Source organism: Delphinapterus leucas, chromosome 7 (genome assembly GCF_059928025.1).
Source record: "Delphinapterus leucas isolate spDelLeu-1000000601 "Yukka" chromosome 7, BTC_Dleu_Yukka2, whole genome shotgun sequence".
Lineage (NCBI taxonomy): Eukaryota > Metazoa > Chordata > Mammalia > Artiodactyla > Monodontidae > Delphinapterus > Delphinapterus leucas.
In genome coordinates, this window is record NC_143135.1 from 13,635,246 (window position 1) to 13,651,125 (window position 15,880).

Here is a 15,880-nt window from a genome sequence, read left to right on the forward strand (position 1 = left end):
AGAAGGGCAGTGACCCAAAAAAATGACAAGACAGGGGAGCAGGAGACGGAGAGCTGTTTACTTGGGTTGGGCTCCTGGCAGGGCCTCTGCCGAGTGACTCAAAAGCCAGTTTACCCCTGCCTTGGCAACAGTGGGTCTCTGGGGGCAGAGTGTAGTGACATGGCTTAAAAGGGTAGGATACCATCAGATGAGGGGCAATTGAACACTTTGCTTTTGGGGGACCCCTACCTGAAGGTGAGGACTCCGACAGTCTTTCCACCATTTCTGACCCAGGAGTTGGATGCATGGTCAGGTATCATGGTCAGCGTCACATGCAGTTCACTAACAAGCAAGGGCTCCCAGGGCCCAAAGCGGCAGCAGTGGGCGGGCCCATTCTTTTCAGCCCCAGGTTTGGGTTGAATCTAGAATTTCTAACTAGTCCTCTTCTGCCCTGGGGCGTGGCTTCTGGCCTGAAGGGCATGGAAGGCAACCAAGACAGCACTTGCCTGGGTTTGTCAGTCTCCGGTCTCTAGAACCACCTCTTCCTCTGGGACACCAGCTCTACCTTCCACTCCCTCCCGCCACTGCAGGCGAAATAGGAGGAAGGAGCTGTTTGTCAGATCAGGGCAGCTAAACAAACATGCATGAGACCTGGACTTCTACTTACTTCACTCAGTCCCTTCCCTTCTGTCTGGTTTGCTCAGCCACAACCCCTCACACCAGATCAGCAAATAGCCCAGCAGTCTGGGGAGTCCCCCGCCCCCTGCTTGGCCTCTGCTGGAAACATGGCAGGGACCTGTCACTTGTCTTTCCCTCTGAGCCAAAGGCTGTTGCCCAGGGTGAGTGGTGAGCTGTGCTGCATAGGAAGGATAGAGAGCTGAAGAAAACGGCCTACCCGTTCTGAGGATTTTCCTATGGGCGTACCTCACATGCACGTCTACTTCATACATGTTATCTCACTGAATACTCTCACACAACCCTTGAAATGGAAACATTACAGCCAAGGAAAATAAGGCTCTAAGAGGTTTCCTGGGACTTCCCTGTTGGTCCAGTGGTTAAGACTCCGTGCTCCCAATGCAGGGGGCCTGGGTTTGATCCCTGGTCAGTGAACTAAGATCCCACGTGCTGCACAGTGCCGCCAGGAAAAAAAAAAAAAAAAATTCCCGACCAGCCCAAGGCCCCAGGACTCCAAACAGCCTGAATGGCTCTGAAACCTTGCTGTGCCTCACATGGCACCGCTCTTCCCTCCACGGAGCCTGTCGGTGACCCGGGGCTGCCCAGTGGTGGGAGGAAGTGGGCTAGGTTTTTCGACAGCTTGCAGGACAGGAGGCTATAAAGTACAGAAAAAGTTTATTGGAAATCCCTTGAATACATTTTAAAGTATAGCTCAGTATTTCCAAATAAAGTAGGCTGGAGGAGCGGGAGGGGCTCTCCCACCTGGAGACATGACTGGTCCCAGCCCTGTCCCGGGGGTGCTGTGCAGGTCCGGCGAGGGCTCATACCTTTCATTGTACAGGGCTGAGGGACAAGGGCCGGCCTTGACAGTTGCTCTGCTCCTCCCAGGCTCAGCTCAAAGTCAGGGCTCAGCCTCCCTGGCCTCTCACTGATGGGGTCCTGAAGAGAGGCTGCTGCCTGCAGAGGCCAACAATTAGGAGTCAAAGAGGCAAATGGCTAACAGGCCTTTCCATGCTTGGCCTTGGAAGAGGGCAGCGGCTGACATATTGGGACGAGGTGGGGGAGTGGGGGGCAATCAGTAACTTACCAGGGCCTTCGCCCGTCTCAGTGCTGGGGCCTGGGGGGTAAGCCTGGATTGGTTTAGCAGGCCACAGGTGTGCTCTGGCCCAGAGACAGGATGGCCAGCTGGACGCCACTACTGGAAACACTTTTTTTTTTCAAATTTTATTTATTTATTTTTGGCTGCGTTGGGTCTCCGTTGTTGTGTGCGGGCTTTCTCTAGTTGCAGCGAGCGGGGGCTAGCTACTCTTCGTTGTGGTGCACGGGCTTCTCATTGCGGTGGCTTCTCTTCTTGTTGCAGAGCACGGACCCTAGGTGCACGGGCTTCAGTAGTTGTGGCTCGCGGGCCCTTGAGCACAGGCTCAGTAGTTGTGGTGCACGGGCTTAGCTGCTCTGCAGCATGTGGGATCTTCCCGGACCAGGGCTCGAACCCGTGTCCCCTGCATTGGCAGGCGGATTCTTAACCACTGCGCCACCAGGGAAGCCCTAGAAACACTGGAGAATGTGTGCACAGGGGCAGGGCTCAGCCCAACTGAGGCAGCATCAGAGCTGACCCCAGCCCTGAGATCAGCCTTGTAGGTGAAAACAATGCCACGTGCACTTGCTAAAAAGCAATTGAGGGCCACCTGCTCTGCTGCAGAACAGCTGCTGCCAATGAATACCCGAGGTGGGCCAGAGAAGCGGGGTTGGGCCTATCAGTTAGGCGGGGAGGAACAGATGGTCAGTGGGTGAGGCTGGGCCCTTGACTTAACTCAAGTAACAACACCTGAATGCCCAGTTTTGGTTTCTCAACAAGGAACCAATCCAACTAATAAACCTCAGGGCAGTGTACAGACCCTGGGGTTAAGGAAAGGCGGTGGCTAGGCCTAGCAGGAAAAGGCCCATAACCCAGCCCTGAGAATCAGGAACAAATGCCCCAGGAGGAGGGGCCTCTCTGGCCTTCCCCGGGGCCACAGCGCCCCTCGGGCACTACACGTGCCACAACTCTGGGGAGTCATCACATTTCGCACCCAAGACTTCCTGGGCTGCCAGAACAGAGTCAGTCTCTCTGGGGAAGCTGGGAGATTCAAAGTTCTCACCAGGAATATGTACACGTCCAAGGCAGAGTGTGATGTCAGTTCAAATGCAGCAATTCTGGGAGGTTCTGCTGCCCTCAGCCAGCCCTATTCTTGGATCCCACCATATACACATGGGAAGGGAAATCCTCAGGGCAGCAACCTAAATCCAAGGAACCTCTACAGGAGGAGGCGCTGCCCCAGGAAGAGGCCCTCCAACCTTCCCCAAGTGAAAACGTCTAACCTCAAACATGTTTTCTCTACAAAATATCTGATTTCTCTGAAAGTAATAAATATTTACTGGGTTCTATAACCAAGGAGCAATGACAGGGGAAGGGAGAGGAAAGAGAAGAACCTTTGCTGTGACTCCAATGACAGAATCCTAGAGAGGGAGGCTTCTGTTTCCATGTAGCTGAGCACAGGCAGCCGCCAGGGCTGCTCGGACGGGCTGGCACAGCCTTCAAGGGTGGGAATGGCTGACTTTAGGGTTCTCATCACCTTGGGCAGGAAGCCTGCCATACTGCCAAAAATACAGGCACGGGGCAGAGAGAGGGAGAGAGAGAGGGGAAGAAGATAGCAGAACTAACAGAGAAAGACCCTGAAGGAGAGCTTCCTTCCTTCCTCCTCCTAGCACTGTCTCCTTCCTCTTTCTGCCTCCACACCAGTCTCTGGGCCACCAGCCGGAATGTCGAATGGCGCATGGCAACGGCAGGCAGGCGAGGGGCCAGCTGCTGGGCGAACCCGGGGCAGGGGCCGGTGGAGGAGCGGGACGACAGCCTTTGGGAAGCAGCTGCTGAGGGCGGTATAAGCAGAGGGCCCTGCAGAGGGAGGTCAGAGGGTGAGTCCTCTCAAATGCTACCACTGGCCTTCACCGCTGCCGTGAGTCTCCAGGAGTGCAAGAGCAGGGACTTCCGGGTCCCCACGGGGGAACCAGCCTCCCCTTCACCTGGCTTGAAGCGGGACAAGGGATGGGAGCAGCTGACGAGTGGGAGGCTCTCTGTCTCCTGGGACCACAAAAAGGGGATGCTGCTGGTACTCGAGGACACCAACTTTTACTGCAGGGTTTCTACAAAGGCATCAAATTCTCGGACATTCTTCTCGTGCACAGCCAGCTTCTCTGGTAGTGAGTCCTGTACCGGGAGGGGAGAGAAAAGCTGCTTATTCAGGTAGGGCCTTGAAGCCAGCTGTCACCCTGGGCTGAAGGGAGCACGGCAAAGAGTCTGGCTCAGCAGTGCTGGGTTGGAGAGCAAAGTGCGGAGCAACTGAGCAGGCACTGGCCAGTGGGCCTTTGCCCAGCAGGGGTTAGTGGGGGCTGGGGAGGTGGACAGAACAGCCTAGGGAATCTAAGCCGGCCACACACACAATGAGATGGAAAAGGACCATGCCAACAACGGGATGACACAGAGAAATTCAACGTGAAGTATCTTTGGCACTGATGAGACTGACATTAGAATAACACAGTAGGTTTAGAGCCCTACAAATTCAGAACATGTACAAATGATTTCTTCACAGCCTGCGCTGGGCAGGCATCAGAATCCCCTGGGGGCACATGAACAAGGCAGTCCCAGCCATACTCCCAAGAGATTCTGACCCGGCAGGTCTACAGTGAGGCCTAGGAATCTGCATCTTTACATCAGCTGAGAAGGGGATGGGTTAGATGGGGTTGAGAGAGAACAATGAAAACAAAAAAACAGAACCATGAGGAGCTAAGTTTAACTGCCCTCAGGTATCAACCATTAATTAAAATTTGGTCCTAATCAGGTGGTCTGTCTCCACTGATGAATTTGCATTTGAAGAGTTCAGCCATCACAGAAGACTTCCTGACAGGCACGAGATACTTGGTGCCACAGGACTTACAAGGCAGCCCAGACAGGCCAGATGCCCGGGCGGGTTTGGGAGGCTGGGGCAACCAGCCAGCACTGGCTGCAGCCTCACGTTGAGCCTTTGGACTCCGGTTCCTTCCAGGCAAACTTCAAATGAGAGGCCAGGGAGCCAATGGTTAAAAGCCTAAAATCAGAAGCCAGACTCTTAGGGGTCAAAGTTTGTTTTGCCAGCTCAGTGTAACCACCAGCAAGTTATTTGCTCCCAGTGTCGTTTTTCTCATCTGTAAACTGGGATAATAAGAAAACCTACCTCTTAGGGTCATTGAAGATTCATGTAAAACACTTAAAAAATGCTTGGCACCTAGAAAGCTTCAATAAATGTTAATAATAATGACATTATTGCTGTATTATTATTACTGAGCATGCTTTCCTGATTAAAGCAAATCAAGGGCAGCTAAACCTAGATTCCTATTCCTAGAGCCACTCCTCTGATTTTGACACATGAGGTGATATACCCACCTCAAGCAGAGGGACCCTGACATCTTGTGGCATGGGGCACCCTGAGTTTGCGGCTGTGCAGGGCACTCCTCTGCCCTTCAGAGACAGGAAATAGGAAACACCCTAAGCGGAGATGTGGTCATTACAGTCAGTATCAGGACATCTGGCTGAACACGAGAACCAGGGAACGAGCTCTCCGAGGAAAGGGCAAGAACACCAATGCTGGGGACCTTCTGTTTCTTCTGCCCTGTACCATTGTCATCTGCCTGGCAACCTTAACAGCGGAAGGCAAGAGCTGTTGGAGCAGCCTGGCTTAGTGGCATCAGCAAGCAGAAGACATCAGGCACCAACAACAGGCGTGTGTGAGAAATGCCGTGACAAGAGTGCCGAGAAAAGGAGGAAATGAGCGCAAGCAAATCTGAGATAATGACCGCCAGGCACAATGCAAATCTCAAGTGTGATTCCAGGAAGGTAATGGTCTAAAAGTCTCCGTCCTGTTACAGGGAAGATGGGAGGTGTGGGCGTGGAGGAGTAACAGGAAGAAATTTCCAGGCCTGTGGAGCAGGAATGACCATCGAAGGAGGAAAGGAGGCCAGAGGATGAGGTGGGGTGGGGGAAGGGGTTTCCATACCAAGTCCTCAGCCATGGACTGTGCCCCGATATCTATGGAGAGGCTGCTCAGCTGAGGGGGGTTCTGAAATTCACGATAGAAGGTTCCCAAGTCCATCGGAAGAATGTCGTCTTTAGAAAAAGCTGGTTTCTTAAAAAACAAGACAGACTCAAGTTTAGCTTGCCTTGGACCACAGAGGAAAATCAGAGGGGGTAAGCTATCAACAACCCTCTTTCCTTCCAGTAATTAGCAAAGAAAAGGCTCCTCCAGACTTATCTTAGAGAAATCTTTACACCTTTCTCTTCTGGGCAGCTGAATTAAGCCTGGTGATGACATCCCTCTCCCCTGGTTAGGTTTTTGTCCCCTTCCTTCACACTCCTCTCCTTGGAAAAGGGCTATCCAGGGACTTCCCTGGTAGTCCAGTGGTTAAGAATCTGCCTTCCAATGCAGGGGATGCGGGTTTGATCTCCGGTCGGGGAACTAAGATCCCACATGCCACGGGGCAGCTAAGCCCACGCCACAACTAGAGAGAAGCCCGCGTGCTGCAACGAAAGATCCCGCGTGCCACAACTAAGACCCGATGCGGCCAAAAATTAAAACATTTAAAAAAAGGGCTGGGGGCTATCCATTCATGAATAGAACCTATGCAGTTACCACTGGAAAATCCCATTTCAAGTTGAATTTCAATCAAAGACATGGCACAAAATGCCTTACTGCTGATGGGCCTCCAAATGCCTCCCCAAGCAGGGTGTAAGGGCAGGTTCCCCGCATAAGATGCACAGCCAGCACCCATTCCCTCTGCCTATACCGACCCCTCTGATCCCTGAAGTCCTATTCAAGTGCAACGGATGCTTCCAGGTTTATTGCCCCCGAAGCAGCAAAGGTCAAGGAAGATGACAGCAACTTACGAAGTCGATCATGACAAAGTCGTCCTGGGTATTGCCACTGCTGCCCCCACTGGAGCCATCAGAGTGCAGGCTGCCCTGAAGAGGAGATGTAGTCTCTGGGGAATCTGGAGGATTCACCTGTTTCAGAATAAGGCAGAGGTAGGGGCTGGTTCTGGGCACTGGCTGTAAACCAAAAGCCAAGGAGCATGGCTAATGGTCTGTGGAGGAATAGTGAATGACTCGCCCAGGAAGGACGACGACTACGGCACCATCTCACTGCAAACTTCAGTCAATGGTGGACTCACCATGGGATCCACATCCTCCAGTTCCAAATTCTTGGCAGCAAACATGGCAAAGGGTATGTCCAAACTGGTCAGGGTCATCTGAAGAGACATGGGAGAAAGTATTAGTGTCCCCCTTCCCCCAGTTTGCCTGCTTCCTCAGAGCCCACCAGAAGCCTGGGGGTCCAGCACGTTTGCACACCTCAGCTGACGATGCCATCCCTCAGGTTCCTGTCTTGTTGGAGACCTCTCCAACCTCCTGTGCCTCCCACTGCGTGCCCACAGCATCAACAGGGGTGAGGGCTCCCCAGGACCCTGGTAATTCAGTTTTGGAAGCTGGACCCACAGTAATTCAGTAACAACTGCTTTTCACTGGCAGAGCTGAAGAGGAACTTCCTATTTCAAGTTAGGCTGAGGCAATGACACTTCAGTGTAACGTGTCTGTACCTAATGGCGTGGTCTCCTCTCCTATGTGATCACAGAACAACAGTTAACTTTTCTGGAGGGATGTCACAGGTTATTAACCCTCTTCACAAAAAATTCACACACACACACAATTTCGCATGCGATTTCAGTGGTTCCACAGATCCCAGGTAAGACCTCACTCTAAGGGCTCACACATTCTCAGAGTTGCAGGGGCAGAAAAATCACCTGGTTGATGGGTTTGTTGACAAAAGCCCCCACTTTCCGGACAAAGATGGTCTCCAAGACATCATGGGGGGAGGCCCGTCCCTCACTGCTGTTTGACACAGTTTCAGTATCCTCACTGGAGGAGAAAGGTAATGTTGATTCTCATTCTCAAACCATAGCAGAGCCTACTTGGTTCCCCATAAATCTACCAACTTGTGAGGCTGCAGCCTAGGGCAGGAGTTGCCCCCCACCAGCTCACACATGTGGGAAATGGCAATATGAGGTCTGGCGGCTGCCACTGTCACCCTCCCTTTTGAATTGAGAGCAGAGGACTGCATTTCCTGGAAAAGCTAAAAATTATGCATATGTTAATTGAAACTTGGTGTTACAACTGTGTAGAGCTTACATAAAATTTAATCTGTAATACCAATGCTAAGCATCAATCACCGTGCATCTAGCAATCATACATATAGGCAAGCGGCTCTCATAAGCAGCTAATTTTAATATTAATCTAATTACAAAGCCAGCCTCAAGATTTTAGATTTTTCCTGTCCTGTTTTGTTTTGCTATCTAAAGCTCCACACCATGCTTCCTCCCTTCTCTCTGCCCCCAGGCATCCCTCTGTTCAGCAAATGTTCCAGTGACACATTCAATTTGGCTGCTCCCACTCCCTCCCTCTAGACCGAGGCTGAGTCCTGGAAGATGGGGGACTCCAGGCAGGAGAAACAGGGGCCCATACTGTCGCTGCCAGACTAGTAGTCATAGCCCTTCAAGCAGCAGGGGATGGGAAAGCCTCAAAGCAGGGGCTCAAGATGGGGAACACTATGCAGTCCACGTGGCCTCTAGACTCCAGCCAGCAGGGAGGACCAGCATTTAAGAACCCCCTACACAGGGTCCTCTGTCTTAAGTTACTCCCAGTCATACCCCAGGAATCAAGGCTCAGAAAACGAGAGTGTAAAATGGCCAAGAGGATCCTCCTTTGATTCTCTGACAGGAGGAGGGATAAGAGGATGGAAGTTTGGGGAGCCAGGAATGAAAGTAATTACTTTTCCTGATGGATGGCACAGAAAGATCTTCCCAAACAATCTCCCCCTCCTCCATCTCCACTGTGGGAATGGAAAAAAAAACCCAGGAATTTCTATTATCTGAAAGTTCGTTTAAGATGTGGTGGGGCAATCAACGTCATTATCTCTGAGACCTTCCAGTTAAGGGAGGGAAGGGCAGGTCAAGACAGGCCCAGCTTCCCACAGAACTCCGAGTGTAATGGAAAGAGCAAGCCCAGGCTTTGCAATCCAAGGAGCTAGGCTTGTGTCTGGCCATTTTGTGAGCTAAGTGCTCTCTTAGGCAAATTGCTTAACCCTTCTGAGATCCTCTCGTCTTTTAAAAGGAGGTAACCGTGGTGATTTTTGCAGGGTGGGATTATGAGGACTTTTATTTCCACCTAATCAATGTCTTCAAATTTTGAATTTTACAGACTGTTATCACTTCTGCAATCAGAAAAGATTTTTTTTTCTTTTTTAATTTTAGTGAGGGAAAATAGTTGTTTCTAAAGGATCTCCATGAGGCATTAACATAGTAGAAAAAGAAGATCAATCCTAACTACCACCACAGACACACTGTGACTCCCGATGTCAGGGTTATGGTTAACGACGCCCTGTTCTGGTCTCAGAAAACACTGAGGATGCCAAGGGAGTCAATCCTGGGGTAAGAGAGAAACATCTGAAAAACACCTTCACTGGATGAGGGTGAGAAGCACCAAGCCCGATGCTTGCTGTTAGCAGCAGTACCCAGGGAGAGCTTCCTCACGTATCAGCTGCAAAGTACGATTCTTATTGAGAATTTTAAGGATTCCACATTTTCCCCTCAAAGGCCAAGCCTGAGCCAATGCTGAAAGCTACTCTTTACTGATACCAAATAAGCACATGTATCGGGGAGGACAGGTCCCTGGCTAGTCCAAAGAGCAGCAGAGCCAAGATGTGAACTCACCTGCTGGAAGGTGTGGCAGCACAGTGGGCCCCATCAGAAGGGGTGTAGGTTGTCAGTCTCTCCTGGTCACCAGCCTGGGCACCGTGGGCAGGCTGGTTGGGAGCAAGGGGTACCCCACCTTCCTTCCCGGGAACCATTAGCTTTGGGGAAAAATGGAAAAATACAGCGAATCATGGCCGTGTCAGGTAGAAGGGGAAACTCACGGCCTAGCATGATGGTATCTGCTTTCCAGCTTTTCCATCACCAATGCTGCCACCAAGTGGGCAGGAAAACTTGGAAATCTTTATCCTCTCTGGGGCTCAGTTAATGGAAGACATGCATGGAAATGACTACAGAGGGAAAGACAGGGAGAAAACACTTGGGAAACTCTTCTTTCCTTTTTTGAAGTCTAAAAGGTCCCCGCTCAGAATCATCTTAGTCCTCCAAAGCTACAGAAGAGCTTTGAACACTGGTGTCTCAAGAGGCCCTTCAAATGTGTCAGGGCAGGGGAGGCAGCATAGGAACCCCTAGTGTCCTCCCCATCTTTAAAGATACCTGGTAAGGGTGTGTGGTGTTTAAGCCGGCAGCAAACACGGCTGGACAACCCAGGTCAGCTGATCCAACGCCCAGGGCAGCAGGCTGACAGGAAAGGCGAGAGCTTGAGAGCTAAGCAAGAGAAAAACAAAGAAGGGCAGAGGAAAGGAGGAGGAAAAAATAGGCAGTCCTAGAGTATGACTAATGATCGAGATCGGCAGAGAGGTAAGGAATGGATCCCAGCCCACATCCTCATGGTGCGGGGGGCCTGATGTAAGGGTTAAAGACAGACCAGGCCGTTACTCTGTAAATAAGAAAGCAGACTTGTTTGCAGTGGGATTGAGATTCCCAGCTCTGCGTCTTCCAAAAGCCTCAAATGAGTTCCCTGCGCCCCCTTTTCCCAGGGGCTCAGCTAACTGTTTCAGTTTCCACCCCAGTAGATCTGTAGAGCACAAGCCTGGGCAGAACTCGGAGCCAAAGTCATCGGTTTTTCCCAGGTCGTTCTATTTTCTCCTTTGACCTTGAGGTCCCTTTGAAACAGAAGCAGTCTTCTCTAATCACACCCTCCATCACCACTGGGTTTGGGAGGGTTCCTATTTATATTGAAAAAGAAAGAAAACCATTCTTGGATGGTTTATTTGGAAAAAAAGATATAAGCAACTCCATGTATTTTTCACATCAATGGTAGGAGGAGGGGCAAATGACAAATCCTATTTTGGGCTGCTGTGCTATGGCTGTATACTGTTAAAAATCAATTACCATGCCTCAAAATAACCCATAGAAAACTTGGGGATATTTAAATAGCTATACCTTGTCCTTTATTTACAGTTTTTAAATAAAAAGATACCGTCTGATTATATATACCCCCTTCTTCCCAGTATGGACTCACTTGATGGGAAAAGGCCAGTCCTGCCATGGGGACCCTCAGAGTGTCCGTCACCACAGGAGTAGGGGTCTGAAAATGTGCCTTTGTGACAGTAAACACACACTGTGCACAGATACACACAGAGACAGGAGAAACAAGAGAAGAAAAAAGAAAAGGGACTTGAGAAAGAAGTGAAAAAACTCTGGAAAGGGCAGTTGCAATAGAGGCTGAAATGTACAATGAAGTCAGGAGGGAAGCAGGGAGAGAGCTGCATGACTGCCTTTGGAAAAGAACCGCTTGGAAGGATGTGAAGAAGAGATGTTTATCCCTGGTGCTCTCCCTGATGAGCAGGTGGAAAACAAAGCTGAGTTGAGCTGCTATGACTTGGCGAAATCTGAACCAAGCATTAGTCTGTCTTTAGTCAAAAGAGGGTGGAAGTTAGAGAACAGCTTCCAATAGGAAGGTCCTGAGAACAGACACAAGTTGTGCTAAGCAGGAATGAGGACACTGAGGTTAAGATGTTAGACTGAAAGCCTTTTTCTGGGGACTCAGGATCTGCGGGCTCAGGTTTAAACAGTTGACGTTTGTTGGCTGGAACTTTAAAATGCTCAGATACCCAGCTGCAAACTTTCCTACATAATCTCAAGGAAGATGAGTTGGGGTGTGCAGGTGTAGGCATCAGGGTGTGTGTGTGCACGCTCTTACAGTCCCTGACGGTGTAGGAGAACTTCATGGAGTAAAAGCTAGGGCATTTTCAAAACTCATGATTTCAAAGCTAATTATGGGTATGATGATAGTTTTGGGTCTTGCTGTTCCATCTTTAAGTCTCACCAATTAGCTAATTAACGCCTAGAAATGGAGGTAGGACCTTAAGTCACAGTAGCAGGTTCAGGGTCACAACTATTTCTTGGCTCAACTCTGTGCCCAAATGACACAATGATCCTTATTTTGTTGGGCGGGGGGGAACCCAGCTCATTAACATGTATTTACTGGATTCTAGCAAAAGCTCAAATAGAAGTTGTTGAACAATTATGCAATTCCCTAGGTTAAACCAAGGAAGAAACTATTTCAATATTTACAGGAACAAGGAGACCAGATGGCATATGATATTTCTCTCTCTGTTCTACCATCAAGGTTCTAAATGAGTATTTCTGCACCAAACTGTACCAGTCTTGATTACAGGTACTCAGGGAGAAGTGACAAGGCTCACCCATGGGGTGCTCAGTATTGATGAGATCTTGACGTGATCTACTTTTAAACTGTAAGAAGACACAACTGATACCATGAAAAATACAGACTCTCCTTACGTAGGTTAACAAACTTTTTTGCAAACATCAGGTACAGAAACTACTTAACTTCCCTTTACTTTTGGGGTCAGGTCGAATTTCCACTGTATCAGAGAAAAAGACAAACTGATTTGTTAAGGCCCAGACTCACCATGCCTCATATCTCCCAAGTTTATATACTGTTTATGAATTTATCACGTGTAAAACAAAACTGTTTAATGAACATTAAATGACATATTCACATTCTGATGATCTTAAAAAACAATCTACACACTAATGTGCACTAGTAAGAAAGTGGGCTCTCCCCCCCTTTTTTGGTCAGGATTGTTCCATGTCAGCAAGCATACTAGAAGCTACCCCCTCCCAGAGCAATGGCGACATCCATGCCTACATATACTAGTAGGTGGAAGGAAAAAACCATTTCCACACCCCCAAACCAAACTGTCTAGGTAACTTTACAACAAGAATCTCTTTAACTCTAAACTGGGACAACAGAAATAATAGTGATCCATGGATTTTGTAAAGTGCTTCACATACCAGTTAGCTTTTGTGCTTAACTTCTGCTTTTAAAACAAATTAGAACTATAATTTTAATCCAATACCTAACAACCCAGGATATAATACATTAAAATTTTTTCTTAATTAAGAAAACATAGAAAATAAAAATGTATGGATAGCTACTTAATTTGTTGGGTCCCCCAAGTCAGATGCTGAAAAGGGATAATCTGGGCTAATTTCAAGGAAAGTAGAACTGACTGATGTCTAGAACCATCTAATATGAAAGCAAAGAGGAGGGAAATAATAGAGATGATGGGCAGGCAATGGGTAGAAGATGAAGACTTGGGGTGGAAGGGAAGAAATGTGCCCCTGAAATTCTGAAATTCAGTCAGCTGGCAAAAATGATTCCTTATCTGAAGCAGTCTCAGTACCACATACATCACACAACACTTCTTTGTGAGAAGTTCTCACATTGTTTGGACACTGTGTTTACTGAAACTGGATTTGACACTGAAGATGGACTCGAGTGGAAAAGTTAATGGTTAAAAATGTTCAGAGAGGGAATGCAGATAGGCACATATCTGTGTAACTATTAAGAAAAACTGCACAGCTGGTGTCTTACTGGCATTTTATGCTAAATTATCATTGGCTCCTTTTGTGCTCCTTCCATTATGAGGAACCATATTTACCACTTCAAAGAAGAAGCAGCTACCAAATTAACAAGTGTAGGTTAGGGTACCTCTCTGGTACCAGAACACATTTCTGATTTTCTGTGACTGATTTTCAGGGAATTTTCAGATGTCCCAGGAAGGTAAAGGTTACATGTAATCTTGCAGGTTAAGAATGATTACAGACTAGAAACACTGCAATATTACCAGCTGGATAAGAAGGCTCTCCTTCACCCCTCAAAATAACCTCCTTGAAATAATCACCATCACCACCAAGAGACTGTATCTAAATTTTGACACCATTTCATAAGGCCCATATATGTACCAAATAACTACTGCCACCCCAGATCCTGTTTCCCCCTACCTGGGATGGAGGGGAGGTGGAAAAAGAGGTGGTGCACACTTCTTGAGAATCTTCCACAGAAGGATATGTTACTCCAGTGTCCTCACCAGCGGTTCTATGGTGAGTGGAAAAGAAATCATGAACTGACTGATGGCAGTCAATTTCAGAAAGGATACAAAGAGAGGTTAGATACGGATGCAAGTTGTGACATGAACTGTTTCAGGCAGAGTTCCTAATGGCAAGAGAGGTATGTTGAATCCTTGATAATTTCAAACATTTCCAGAAAGCAGCATCTAGAGGTTGACAATGGCTTTTTTTTTTTAATCCAAACATTTTACCTGACATATCATTTGAGAGGATTTTCTTAAGCCTGGCCAGTGTTGTGACCAAGAATTATCAGCAATAGAGAATGCAGTGAAACAAAAGTCTAGACTCTAAAGACAAAACCTATCCAACTTCATGAGTCCTTTATAGAAAGGCAGTATCTCTCCTGATACAAATCTATTCCAATCTCTAGAAAATTCTGTTATCTGGGATCTAGGTCTGGAGATATTTGATTCTGATGTATAAAACTGCATTGTGCCAGCCAATGGTGACCTGAAAACCATTTAATTTGCAAAGGACATTCTACAAATTACTGCCACTCTCACAGTCTCAAAGTAAAATCAAATCAAAAGTCAAATCACTACTGTCCAGATCCAAACTATGCAAGAATTTTCTGAGACCTGGTCCACCCTGAGTCTTGGTATACCTTATAGGCAGCAGCAAGAATGAAAGCTGGCCACTCCGCTTCTCTCCACATGGCGTCTCCATCAGTGCCCCCTGCCTATCAGTGAGTGTTGATAAAGGTGCTCTATGGACCTGTGCAAGATGGATGCTTCTGCCTAGCTGCAGTTTGGGGAAGTGTTTTTCACATTCCTCACCTGTAATTGCAGGGATGCATGGGCGAGGAGCTGGGATAGGGACGGTCCACAAAGTGATCAATAATAATCCCCATGATAGGTGGGGTCCTCTCAAAGTGCCTGTAATGCAGTAAGCAGATTGCCGTATTTGTTAGAATGCCTTGTCAAGTCCCCCTGAAGTCCTCAGAGAGCCCCTCGCCTCTTATCTATTGGCAGGAACCACAGAGCCTTAACTACTACATCCCTAAATATAAACCACAAATTTTACATTGGCTCTGGGACACTCAGATTCTCCAATCTGGAAGAAGGGTTCTCTCAATTCAGCAATGGAGAAGCTGAATTGTAGGCTCAGCCACAAGGTTTGGAGGAAAACAACTTTAATATCTTTAGAAGAGTTCTATTGGATTCCAAAGCTCTTTCCTCACCTGGTGGACATGAATGCCAAGTTAATTCTGTAAGCACAAGAAAGAGTGATGGTGCCCACAGGGGTACCCACTGTCCCAACACGAACTGTCTGGAAACCTAGGAAAAGAGATAAATAATTAGGTTTTTCCAGAGAATACTTACAGTACCCACAGTCTGTCTTTCCCTGAACCACTTAGCCTGTTGTACAATCTCTGGCATTACCCACTTAGCACCCTGAGTGCAGCAGCCTCAATTTCATACATACGTGTATGTGTGGATATATATATATATATTTTTCAATTTATTCCATATTGACCTAATATTGCCAGGGGAAACAGCATTCTATTTCCAGATAAAACTACCTTCAAAGAGGTAAAATGATGATTAGTCCTAAAGCTTGAACAAGTTCTAACCAGCCCTGTCCAGATGTGCTACTAAGACAGCAAAGGGGCACAGGGAGTTTCTCACACAAACACCTCAATTTATGAAGTAAATGCACTCCCACCCAAGTTGCCACCCCAGAACTAAATATAGAAAAGAGTCAGAGCGTTACAACAAAGTTTTCCTGGTGTTCTTGGTTTCATTTCCAATTTTTCAAAATTGTTGATGCTCATCAGAGACATTTAACATGCTCATTGTAGAAAATTAGGAAAACAGACAGTCGTATAAAGCAGGGGTCCCCAACCCCTAGGAGACCGGGCCACAGAGCAGGAGGTGAGTGGCGGGCAAGCGACTGAAGCTTCATCTGCCACTCCCCATCACTAGTATCACACCCACTTCCGTGGAAAAATTGTCTTCCACAAAACCGGTCCCTGGCGCCAAAAGGTTGGGGACCGCTGGTATAAAGAGTAAGAAAGAATACTGAGTTACTGGAACTTTTGGGAAAATTATTCACTCATTCCCTGGTGGCTCTTTGG

At 48.0% G+C, this 15,880-nt stretch overlaps 1 protein-coding gene across 10 annotated transcripts in view; it reads right to left on the minus strand.

The window, feature by feature from the left end:
- Positions 1–1,312: 1,312 nt before the first annotated feature.
- The window catches only part of ATG13 (autophagy related 13), a 49,934-nt gene continuing 35,366 nt past the window's right edge, over positions 1,313–15,880 (minus strand). For 5 of the 10 annotated variants that reach the window (XM_089914151.1, XM_089914148.1, XM_022592091.2 and 2 more), the window contains 10 exons: positions 14,984–15,080; positions 14,580–14,678; positions 13,678–13,771; positions 10,018–10,128; positions 9,484–9,623; positions 7,519–7,633; positions 6,892–6,969; positions 6,608–6,724; positions 5,721–5,849; positions 1,313–3,898 (listed from right to left, as the gene is read on the minus strand). In XM_089914151.1, the coding sequence (XP_089770277.1) occupies positions 3,821–3,898; positions 5,721–5,849; positions 6,608–6,724; positions 6,892–6,969; positions 7,519–7,633; positions 9,484–9,623; positions 10,018–10,128; positions 13,678–13,771; positions 14,580–14,678; positions 14,984–15,080 (1,058 nt within the window). In that variant the 3' untranslated portion in view covers positions 1,313–3,820. Of the gene's footprint in view, positions 3,899–5,720; positions 5,850–6,607; positions 6,725–6,891; positions 6,970–7,518; positions 7,634–9,483; positions 9,624–10,017; positions 10,129–10,885; positions 10,985–13,677; positions 13,772–14,579; positions 14,679–14,983; positions 15,081–15,880 lie in introns of all 10 variants that reach the window. The other 5 variants (XR_016393703.1, XM_022592086.2, XM_089914152.1 and 2 more) reach the window with 5 other exon arrangements.